The 12340-nt window shown below is 41.6% G+C and overlaps 1 protein-coding gene across 2 annotated transcripts in view; it reads left to right on the forward strand.

Moving 5' to 3' along the window:
- DOCK1 (dedicator of cytokinesis 1) overlaps positions 1 to 12340 on the forward strand; it is a 285055-nt gene that overhangs the window by 41702 nt on the left and 231013 nt on the right. The window contains exons 12-18 of one of the 2 annotated variants that reach the window (XM_062000751.1): positions 798 to 940; positions 3611 to 3736; positions 4956 to 5080; positions 5799 to 5897; positions 6954 to 7026; positions 8702 to 8805; positions 9251 to 9434. In XM_062000751.1, the coding sequence (XP_061856735.1) occupies positions 798 to 940; positions 3611 to 3736; positions 4956 to 5080; positions 5799 to 5897; positions 6954 to 7026; positions 8702 to 8805; positions 9251 to 9434 (854 nt within the window). The remainder of the gene's footprint in view (positions 1 to 797; positions 941 to 3610; positions 3737 to 4955; positions 5081 to 5798; positions 5898 to 6953; positions 7027 to 8701; positions 8806 to 9250; positions 9435 to 12340) is intronic. The other variant, XM_062000752.1, reaches the window with a different exon arrangement.

Genomic DNA, 12340 nt, shown 5'->3' on the forward strand with positions numbered 1-12340 from the left:
TTCAAACGTTCTCCTGAAAAAGTGTGTCCCAGAGAATATGAATAATGTGAAAGCTCATGATAAATACTGGTGTTGTTATTTCCAACGTAGACTTAGGCTGTGTATATGAGCCACACTTTTTCTTCTCATTCAGTGCTTTGCTTCTGTTGTACCACACGCACTTCTGCTTTCATATCTTTGTTTGTTTGTATTCATTCACTAGCCACCAACACAATGGCTGTCAAAAGCACTTGGCAAGATTACTTCAATGACACTTAATGCTGCTGTTTATCTATAGTTTCCATCTTTTCATCAAGTTTAACAGTGTTTGGATGATCTGCCTTTCTTCTCCTACACCATTTCTGAGAGATGTGTGGTAGCTTTTCCTTCAGATGGTATGCACTGCTGCTTAACCTGTAGAGTGACAGAAGTGACTGGAGATCTTGCAGGGCCAGTCTACTCTCTGTATTAAAGAGAAAACTGCCTGTATGGGTGTTCACTGCTTAACAGGGGATTCTCAGGTGGGAAACATCCTTCCTGTCTGCCCAAAGGGTTACTGGGGCCTGTGCATGCATGTCCCTGAAGGGAGAAGTGACAATGCAGGTGTGCTTGTACTTCTCCGTGGTAGATCAGCATTCTTCTGATTAATGATCTTCCTCTGTCTTTCTTGTTACCTTTTCTGTCCTCTGTCTTGCGTTAACTAATACATACTCTTTGTCACAACTGTGATATGATCTTGTGTGTTCCCTTGTTACTGTGACTTCTGTTTTTCTGTGATCCTTTGTTTCCTGGTGTTGGTCGTCATGTGCATCCTCCAGGCTAGCGTTGGATGACGCCATTCGACACAAGCAGCTGAACATATCATCCCGTTTTTCACCCAGGGTGGCAGGGGAGAATGATTTCCTTCAGACTGTTATAAACAAAGTGATTGCTGCTAAAGAAGTTAACCACAAGGGTCAGGGTATGTACTGTTCTTTATATACACCGATGTACCTGTAACTGCTCATCACTTGATTTGGAACATGTGATCATTGTAATTTTGGAACCAAGGGTGCATAATATTACCTTCATTGCTCACTGCTGTTTGGTGTGAGAAAATGTGTTTGCACCTTCTTTATTTTTCCTCTCCTTCCCATCCTTCAGGACTCCTTCTGCTGTCCCCCTGCACCCCTATACCTTCCTCTCCCAGCATTAACTCTACAAGCTCTGTCCTTTCTCTGCATTGTCCATTGCTTGGACATCCTTGGAAAGCTGAAGGGGGGACAACATCAACACTTATAAGTACTTAAAGGATGGTTATCAAGAGGATGGGGAGACAATCTTTTCTGTAGAGGTGCAGCGACAGGACAAGGGGTAATGGCCATAAGCTGGAACACAAACAGTTCCACTTAAACACAAGTCAAACTTTGTTGTGCAGGTGAGGGAGCCCTGGCCCAGGCTGCCCAGGCAGGTTTGGAGTCTCCTTGGAAGGCTTCCAAACCTTCCTGGACGTGTTCCTGTGCCCCGTGAGAGAGGAGAACCTGCTTTAGCAGGGGATGGAGCTGGATGAGCTCTGGAGGTCCCTTCCAGCCCCCACCGTTCTGTGATCTTTGTATTTCTGCACGGGAAACAGTGACTCAGGGAGTCATCTCCTGTGCCCTTGAGCTGTGGACTTTGGCCTCCTCCTCATCTTGAGGGAAGGGATATTCGCTTCCTTCCCTTCCTTCACCTCGTTTTCCCACTTGGCAGCTGTGCTCACAGCATTTGGCTCCCTCCCAAGGCGACCAGGGCCCTGCTCCCAGCAGCTCTGCACCCGCCTCCACTGCCAGGGCTAAGGCTGGGGCCAGAGCCAGGCAGCCCTGCTGGCACCTTGTGTGATAGGCTGCTTCTCTCACTGGCCATTATTCAACTGAAACTCAGCTCCCTAAGTCTGGGTTGCTTATTTTTGTGTGTGCATGCATATACCACTTTGTGACCTTAATGTGTCTGGCAGTAGGAAGGGGAATTGTGTGATGGCTCAGTTACCACTGTACTGACTTCAGTGCTTCCTTGGGGGTCTGGATTAATGCAGTGTTAAACAGCCCAGCACTGTGTCAATTGTAAGGTGTATCTGAACAACAGACCCAAGGAAAATGATGTACTTTTTTTTGGCTGATTTCTACTAATTAATAACAAAAATCTAATTAGTCTTTTAAAAAAATGATCCACTAGCTACAGAGGACAACCCAGGTCTGCTTTTTCCTCCTCTGTTTTCACCCATGGCCAACGTTTACTGGAAAGGAGGAATCACTTCAGCTTTCTTGATTCATTTCAGCTTTTGTTTTTCCCTAAGAAAGGTGCCCAAGCAAACAGAAAGGGCTTAAGAGCTGTTGCTTAGCCAGCCTCTGTAGGTACAGCTACTGTTTCATGAAATTGCAGCTGTTAGAACCATCTCGGGCAGCCTGTGAGTGTATAGCCTCTTATAAGAGACTTTAATAGAAAACTAGCTGCCAAGTACACACAAAATGAATGTGTAGTTAATTGTGTGTGTAGCAGGATAACCCACAGTTTGATTTATAGGTGGATTTTTGGGGTATTTTTCATCGATTTTAATATTAGGGTTTTCTTTTGTGAATTGCTGCTGTAATTATTTCATCCTTCAGCTTGATTGCCAGTCACTTCACCAAGTGTGGCAGACTTCTTCGGGGTGTTTTTCCCATTTTGAGAGGTTTATTTTCCCCCACACTTGGGTATCTGTCTTATTCCTATAACAAGTGTGCCTGATGTTAGTTGGCAAGCAGTGGCTTTTTAGTGTGTGTTTCTGCTACTGAAGAGAAAAATGTCAAGTGTGTAAAGCTGATGCTGTAGATTTCTTTGTGCTCAGTGCAGTAAAAACAACTTATGGGGGTGGTGATGATGAATTGATTCAGGTTACGTGTCTGCTGTTGGTGCTGGCTTTGTTGGCATCTCAATGTGAGCTTGAGGCAGTTCTGCTCTTGGCTTAATTGTGTATCCATGAGGCCCTTTTGTGGAAGACTTCAGTGATACTTGTGAGGAGGAGGGATTCTTCTGGGGTCACTCCAGCTTTGTGCCAAGGACACAATAAGCTTGCTTGCATTTTCACAGCCCAGACTTCAGTAGGTCCAGCTGATAACAAAGCATTTTGGTTTTCCACTCTGATGTATGGCCTTGCTAACCTAGTTTTCTTCTGAATGGAAACCTATTATATTGCAATCTTTAGACTGTGAATAAAACTTTTGGCTTTAGTAAGCCCATGTAAGGAAAACCACATGCATCTGGTTTTGAACACATGCCTAACTCCTCCCTGGAAAGATACCTTCTAAATGTTAGTGCTGCAAAGTCCACAATGCAAAGGCTTGGATACTTGTCTTGCCCAGTTTCTCAGGTTTTTTGTTAGCCAGTCAACTTACAGGTGAGGCTGTAGTACAGTCTTCCAGAAAGTCTGGCAAGTCAGACATACATGTGTGCTGCACTAACACTTCTGCTTGAAGCAGTGGGATTTCTGAGTGTTTTAAAGTACTCCGTGAAGTGTGTTTTGTTTGTAAATGAACCTTCAGATATGTTCTTACTCTTTAGAAGATGCAAAAAGAAATCTTTAGTAACTAGAAAAAAAGACCCCACCAGTTTAATAATTGTGGTTTTTACACAACAGGTTTGTGGGTGACTTTGAAACTTCTTCCAGGAGATATTCATCAGATTAGGAAAGAGTTTCCCCACTTGGTGGACAGGTCAACAGCTGTGGCTCGGAAAATGGGATTTCCTGAGATTATTATGCCTGGTAAGCCATTGTGTGAATTAATGCTGCTTTCTTAGAGTTTAACCTTCTTTACATACCTGTGTGGATGGGTGCTTTTGGGGAGGTAAAAAAGGAGATGAATTTGAGGTACTGTGTATGTTAGAAATAACGCATCATCATTGTGGAGGGTCCTTCTCTGGAGGGCTTCAGAACCCTCCTGGACACATTCCTTGTGACCTGACGGACCTGCTTTAGCAGGGGATTTGGACTAGATGATCTCTAAAGGTCCCCTCCAACCCTCACCATTCTGTGATTCTGTCATACTTGACATAAATGTAAAACACTTTGGTGATACTTGCACATGTGCTGCATCACTAAATAAAGCTTAACGACCCTCCCAAGAAGATGTGATGTCAGACTGACAGCAGAGATGCTCCTTTTTTTCCCAGTGAAGAAAAGTGTATACAAAGTACACATTTCATATTATCTCCCTAGCAAGGGCACACATAAACCATGTATTCCCTGTGATGAATCCAAACCAGAGAGATGGGTGGGGTTTTTTTTCAGAGGAAGATGTCAGCTTCCATAAGCAACAGACCTCAGAAAAAATCCTGCACTGGCCGTTGCAGATTGATGGGCTGTGGAGGATCCATTAGGTCTTTTCACACCTCATCCCAGCTCCAGCTTTCCCTGTGATTGCTGACACTGCATCTGTCAGATGTTTTGCTGTACGCTCAGTGTGGTTTAAGTGCCTCAGCCCTTCTGCTGTTTAAGTTAGTATGTTGGCACATAAACCATCTGTGTCATGAAATAATTGGAAATCCCCTGTTTCCCTAACTAATTTTTCAACATTTCAGTTGGATTGAGTTGCAGTTGAAGAGCATTTTAAGACATCCAGCTAAATACAACCCTCCCCTGAAACCCTCAAGGCAGCAAACACATCAAACCACTTCCCCATGTAACAAGTTAGAGACCTCTGTAGGCTATGAAATGTTTTTAAATTGCAAAATATCTGTGTATGGGATACATTAATGACTGTGATGAAACTCATCCTTTCAAATTAGTAAACAACTTTGACCAAACAGCTCTTTTCAGTACTGCTAGTTCAGGATGCTCAAGAGACTGTGGCTTTTGAGTGTTTTACCAGGAATGTGTGTGCTCGCTGTTAGGAAAATGTTGGGGGTTGTTTCTATGTATCATTGATTTCACAAATCAATAGGTATAGTGTGAAAGCTGCTTTGTGCTTCTCTTTCCCTTGTAGGTGATGTTCGTAATGACATCTATGTAACGTTAGTTCAGGGAGATTTTGACAAAGGCAGTAAAACCACGGCAAAGAACGTAGAAGTTACAGTGTCTGTTTATGATGAAGATGGCAAAAGATTAGAGGTATCAAAACATCTGGAGTTGTTAGAATTTTCATACCTGTTTATGCCTTTTTAATGTCTCTGTATTTGCCAGCTTAAGTCCTTATCTATTTGCAACAAAACTTTCTCTTTTGTCATAACTATGTAAGTCTTGCCATATAGTGCATGCACTTTGGTACTCATTTTGTGAAGAGCTCTGAGCATGAGCCATTGTCTGATTTTTAACCTGCTTCATCATTTTTTTTTGGTTGATTTGGTTGGTTGATTTGGTTGGTTGGTTGGTTGGTGTTTGGTTGGTTGGTGTTTGTTTGGTTTGGGTTGGTTGGTTGGTGTTTGTTTGGGTTGGTTGGTTGGTGTTTGTTTGGTTTGGTTGGTTGGTGTTTGTTTGGGTTGGTTGGTTGGTGTTTGTTTGGTTTGGTTGGTTGGTGTTTGTTTGGTTTGGTTGGTTGGTGTTTGTTTGGTTTAGTTGGTTGGTGTTTGTTTGGTTTGGTTGGTTGGTGTTTGTTTGGTTTGGTTTGGTTGGTTGGTGTTTGTTTGGTTTGGTTTGGTTGGTTGGTTGGCTTTTGGTTGGTTTGGTTGGTTGGTTGGCTTTTGGTTGGTTTGGTTGGTTGGTTGGCTTTTGGTTGGTTTGGTTGGTTGGTTGGCTTTTGGTTGGTTTGGTTTGGTTTGGTTGGTGTGTGTTTGTTTGAATGAAGTTTTTCCATAGATGTAAACATTTTCTCTCTATTTGTGTTTTCCAGAGTGTCATTTTCCCTGGTGCTGGTGATGAAGCCATCTCAGAGTACAAGTCTGTAATATATTACCAAGTAAAGCAGCCTCGCTGGTTTGAGACTGTAAAGGTATACAAACTGTTCCAATAACTTCCTCCATGGGGCTTAATAGGCAATTAATAGAGGTTGCAGTGGAATGCCTTCAGAAACAAAACTAAAGAAATTCAATGCTCGTGATCGTGTTTAGCAGGACATAAGGAATAACTCAACTAAGGAAAGCTCTGAGAGGCTGCTGGAAAATAGATTTGACTTGTATTGCATAATAAATCTTCTTTCATCCTTCTGGTCAAGACAACTGTTACAGAGGCACTCCAACATCTGCTTGGGAATGGTTTGCTCTATTTCTATGAAGCTGACCTAGACAAGCAGGATATGAAAGTTAAAACGTAATTGCCATGGTGTTTAACTCATCAGTGTTTTGGGATCTGGCTGACTGTGCTTTAAGCTTGCTGAATTTGCTTTGTTAATAACATTTTAGCTGAAATGTCAAGCTTTAATATTACAGAGGAGGCTGAGGTTGGCTTTATAAAATATATTCTGTCTGGCTGTGCTCAGTGGAAGCAGTATCTGTGTACTGAGAAGGCACATACAGCTACTCCCCATACTGTTATTTTAAGTCTGAAGGTGCCCTTGTTGCATCTGTAGACAGAACAAAAGTGGCTGCTGGGGAATGGCAGAAACCTAGTTGTGGTGTTGGGGAGCAGCACAGCACAGAGCCTGAGTGTGGGTGTGATTAAGAAAATACAATGGCTCCAGCAAAAATACTGAGGGGAAAAGAGCACTGGTTACATCTCTGCAGAGTGGTTCCAAGTGAATCAGACACAAACTCAGAGTATATGTGGTACAGGTATTGCATAGGTAACAGGTTGCAGGTCTTGTCAGGTGACTTAACCAGCCTTGCTTTGTTTCTTCCTTCTTGCTTTCTTGGTGCAAGAAAATGGTGACTTTTCGTGGGGAATCTGGGACTTTTCACAGTCTTCTCTGACAAAGTGGTGCTGGTACTTTGTTCTTTGGAAGCACATTTCTTGAAAGACATCCAGATGAGCTTTGGTAGTGGTTGATGATGTTTGAAGACAGACCATACTGACTGTTTCCCTTCTCTGTCCTCTTTCCCAACATGTGAAGGTTGCAATCCCCATAGAAGATGTGAACCGCAGTCATTTAAGGTTCACGTTCCGTCACAGGTCATCACAGGACTGTGAGTAATTCAGCCTTTTCATTATGGTTCTTGTCAGTGACTGGTGCCAAAATCTGCTAAAACAGGCATAATGTTCCTAATCTGTCATTGGCTATTGTAATGACTTTTGGTATGGGAGTCAGGGTGTTTTTTCCTGCATATTTATGTTAGCATCTCAGCTTCTTCCCATTACATCTTCCTTGCTCTTGCCTGTTGACATCAAGTTTCTGCTTTCCTGCCCAGTTATTTTTTTTTTTCATGTCAAATTAGCTACTGAAAAGGTTGATTTATTTCTGTGTCTTAGAAGTAGTTGGGTGGGAAGTACTAAAGATATTTAACAAGCCCACATGTGAAATGGGAATGTGAAAGAGTGCATAACAGGCTTAGCATCAGTATTGAAGACTTAGTTGTTAAAGTTGGTTTCTGGTTCTCACCTTGACTTGTGGTTGTTTTGAAGATATTTTGGTGTAAAAGTTACATAAGAGCTCCTGGTTTTCCTCAGTTTTCCTGTGATGAGCAGGAAAAGCAGCTTAAAGCAGCTGAGGTGCTTTAAGCTGTTGAGGATCAGATGGAGACAGCTAGACATCTTCCATTTGTCAAGAGTTGTTTGGCAGTGAAGTTTGAGGATTTGCCTTGGTTGTGATAATGTTTATTCCATCTAGTGATTACAGGTATTTGGCTCTCTTGATAGGTAAGCCTCCCTAAATCTGCAGCAAAAACTTTTACAGTGGAATAAAGGTGTAGACAAAAGCACAAATCAAATACCATCTACTGGATGTGTTTTAAGACATACATGTCATGTCTGCGTATCTGTGTAACGTGTCGTACCTTACCCCACAGCAGTTCTTTACTTGAAGCTGTTTATTCTGCAAATTGATCATTAATAAAAAGATTTACTTAGTTGGGAGGATGATACTTGCTAATGAGATCAGAGTGCTGAACATAAGTGTCATTTGTGGCTACAGAATATTAAAGATATCTTTAGGATGACTCAAACATTTAGGTTGGCTGTGGTTTAAATATTCAATAGAGGCTGGGCCTTAGGGCTCTTTGGACTATCTCAAGTTGCTTGCACTTTCTGTCTAGTTTTCCTTCTCCACTTACTTTATGATCTCTGCTTGCCCTGTTGCTTTGATTTTTCCTTAACTTCTGATGGATTTTGAACAGTGAGAGCGAACTGAATGCATCTTCTAGGTCATGTTGGTTGAGAAGTGGATCAGCTTTCAGAAACTTAAGAACTTGATCTCTAATTATCAATCCAATTTCTGTTTTGGTTCCAATGTTTCCCCTCTGAAGTACAGAACCCTGATGAGATCCTCAATGCCCTTAAGTCATCATTCTGTCACTTTTCTAACCCTAAAAATCTGAACTTAGAAACGCATCGAATTTCTGTTTTGTTGTTACAAAAGCTACCTTAATCCAGCTGGCTGAAAGAACAGGCAGAATATGGAAACATTGGGTGTCTGGGAGGTGTGGCCAGATTCTAATGCATTTCATTTTCAATTTTTTCATTCTATCTTGCATTTCAGAGTCTCTCCTAATTTCTTGTACACATTCTCCATCAGAGAATCTTTACTAGGGCTGTTCATTCCCAGGTTACCCATGTTTCTGAGATTTAGGTGCACTGTCTGTATAAGTATGAAATAATTATGTACTGCTTTGGTTTTGTGGTGGGTTTGGTTTTTTTTTGTAACAGCCAAAGATAAATCAGAGAAAATATTTGCCCTGGCATTTGTGAAGCTCATGAGATACGATGGAACGACTTTGAGAGATGGAGAGCATGACCTTATCGTTTACAAGGTAGAGTTTTGAGATACTTTGGCCTTTCCATAGCAGCAAGCTCTGCTGACTGACTTGTCTGTAACAGAATTGCTCAGAGAAGCGTGTTATACACTACTCTGTTAGACCAAGCTACTAAATAGTAAGTAGTGTGGGGTTTGAGTATTTGGCAGATTGCTTGATAAAGCTTGAATATGTTTTCTTGGGCACTTTTTACTGAGCTTTATGTGGGTTTTAGTGGCTGGGAAAAGCTACTTCTATAGTCCTTTAAATATCACATCTTGACTTTTAATTTGTAGGCAAGTTAGTGCTAAATTACTGTTGGTAAATACCAATTGGATAGCTTAAATTCTGGACCAAACTTAGGAAAATCCAGTGTAAATAAGAAGATTGTGTTATGTACCAAGATTTTTTTATGCTGGATATTTTCAAGTTGTTTCCTGCTGTATTTAAAACACAACTGTAGGCAGAAGCAAAGAAGCTGGAGGATGCCTCGACGTATTTAAGTCTGCCATCCACTAAAATAGAACTGGAGGAAAAGGGCCACTCTGCAACAGGGAAGAGCATGCAGAACCTTGGCAGCTGCACCATCAGCAAGGACTCTTTCCAGATTTCTACTCTAGTTTGTTCAACAAAACTTACCCAGAATGGTAAGTTCGTAGAAGGGTGGAACTTCTTGCTCCTCACGACTGGAGTGGGGTTGTGTGTACTGAGTTGCCTGCTTTCTCCATCCCTCTTCCTCTGTGAATGGATGGTGAGTTGTTTGCCACATAGTCTTGCATTAAATTGTTTTGATGCAGCAAATGCATTTACTGAGCATGTGCACTAGCTAGTCTTTTCTCTGCCATGGGCTTTGTTTTGCTTTAGAGCAGTACATAGCTCTAAGAAAACAGAAGAATCCAGAGTTAAATGGTAACAGGAATATCGTTTGCCATGTAGTTGAGACTTCTGTACTGAAGAACACTGAAATTGAGGTCTTTTTCCTTCCTTTGTGGCATTTTCCTTCTTTGTTGATGACAATAATAGCAGTAAGGAAGAGGAGGAATTTCCTTTCAAGAGCAGGTAACACGTCTGTCCCAAATAAGCTGTTTTATGTTATTTCCAAGGTGTGATATCCATGTATTTAATGCCTGAAAAAAGCTCTGATATTTTCTTGTGTTGGGCAGAAGGGAGGTGAGGATGAGGGTTGTGCTAGGGAGGCTTAGATTGGACATTAGGAAGAACTCTTTCACTGAGAGGGTTATTAAACATTGGAATGGGCTGCCCAAGGTGGTGGAGTCACCATCCCTAGAGATGCTTAGAAAGCTCATAGATGAGTTCCTGAGGGATGTGGTTTAGTTGAGTGATGGGCTTGTCAGTGTGAGGTGACTGGTTGGACTCAGTGATCTTAAGAGTCTTTTCCAACTGCAATGACTGTGACTCTATGGAATCATGCACATGTTCACATGCAGAGGCAGAACCCTGGGGGCTGGCACATTTAGTGCCTTCTAAAGCTTGCCTTAGATACATTTTCATGTGTGTTTGTCAGCTGGCTGACTGCATCCAAAGGCTGTAGAAAGCAGAGCTGATGTCAGCCCTGAAGGACTCTGAGGTTCAGATCTGTTGGGGCAATTGAGGTTGTGGATGAGGAGGGCTTGGGACAGGGAGTGTGTTTGGGATAGCGATTGCATTCCCATTCATGAGCCCTCTGTCCAGTGGGAAGGTTACTACTGTGATATGACTTAATTTTTCTGCAGTGTTTTTCCGTGTCAGTTCTGTTAGAACACATCCTAGGTGTGCTTCATATTCAGAGCACATCAGATTCACTGCAATCTGGCAGCCTTACAGCCTGAGAGGGTGTTTCACAAAGAAATCAGAAATGGTTTTGGAATGTCATAGCAAAGATGGGATCATAGCTCAACAGCATCACAGTGGGTTTGGTGTTTTGTAGAACACCGAAGCCAGCATGTGGAATTGAGCTGCTTTTTGTTGGTGATAGGATGAGGGTTTTTTCACCTCAGCCTTGCCTAGTGCTAGAAGTGTTTCATAGTGATGATGTATTGATGTTGCTTTCGTGTACATATTGTTGAAGTGAAACCTGAACATCTTTTCATGCTTAATTTACATGTAATTTGCTCTGAACTTCGGACCTTTCTTTGATATTACTGTTAATTATGTTGTCTGTGAAACTTTCTCTCAAAGTAGCCAAATCCTTTGCTTTCTTTGAAGTACTTTGGCAGTGTTGAACACGACCACCGTGAATCCTTCAGCCATTTAGAAAAGAAACACAAATTCATCGTTAAATTCCCCCCTCTGGTATAACTTACCATCTAAAAGTTGACATCTCTGTTCAGTTTATAGTTTCTGAAGCTGATTTTAGCTCCTGTGAAATTGCTAGTATTCTTCCTTTAACTTTCTTACCAAGAAGTAATCTGTCAGGATCCTCCTTTACCAAAATACTCAGCCAAAACTTCTCTATTTGGTCCTCCATAATAGGGTTTTTTTTCAACACCCTCTGTAAGTATCTTGGCTTTAAGCCTTATTTTTAATAATCCAGAAAGTATGTTAATAAATAATGTGGTGCTTTCTGCATTGTATTTGTTGCTGCAGACTAGGACTTCAGCTGTTTCCTTTAAGAGAAGTAATAGCTTAGGTACTTGGTTAACATTTGAGTAGCTGTGACTTCTTGCAGGGTGTGTTAGAGCAATGCATTTCCCTGGCCTTTTCTTAGAATTTGCATTTAGTGTTGAGGAAGAGCAGCAATGGAAGCTGAAATCATACACCCAATAAGACAAAACCAGGCACTACAGTGGCATAACAAGATACAGAATTACAATAATATAAGTCCTAAAGAGTGGAAAATCAAATGCTTAAAGTCAAGACGGAAGGTTACTTCAGAGACACAATTTCGACTGGAAATGTTGCCCAGCTGGGCTTTGAGTAAATGTTGAGTGTCTGTAGGGAGAGCCCTGCATGGGTAGAGGTCAAGGGAAGCCTGTAACCAGGAGCCTCGAGTCTTTGCTTCCAGTTGTTCAATAAAATGTAACAGAAAATTTTCATATGTAGTCAATAGACTTATAAATGACATAAACCCAACTAAAGCTGCTGTTGGCCACTTCTAGGCTAGATGTTTGTTTTCAACCTTTGCAATTTAAAACTCCTCATTCTGTCTTTTTCCACCAGTAGTTTCTGATCACACACATTTCAGTTGACCTGGGCTGACTAAGCTGTTACTGTTTACTATAGGATAAAATACTGTTTCACATCCTTAAGCTGTTCTACTTCATTATTTATACCTAGACTTAGTAAGATTAACTGACTGGCACTTAGCTGGGATTATGGCTTGCAGTAACAGAGTGAATGCACTGTTTTACTGTGCACTGCAACTTCTTTTTCTGGTAGTTGGGCTGCCTTGACATTTTCTGTTCACATATCTGTTCATTTAGCATTTGCTGTGTTATCATGCTGAAAGTACACGTGGGTTTGTTTTCTTGGGGCAGTACATGATGCCATTCAGAGATAGTCTGTGGACTCACTTTTGTTCAGATCATTTGTTTTGTCAAGCTGGTGCCTTTTT

Source organism: Colius striatus, chromosome 8 (assembly GCF_028858725.1).
Source record: "Colius striatus isolate bColStr4 chromosome 8, bColStr4.1.hap1, whole genome shotgun sequence".
Lineage (NCBI taxonomy): Eukaryota > Metazoa > Chordata > Aves > Coliiformes > Coliidae > Colius > Colius striatus.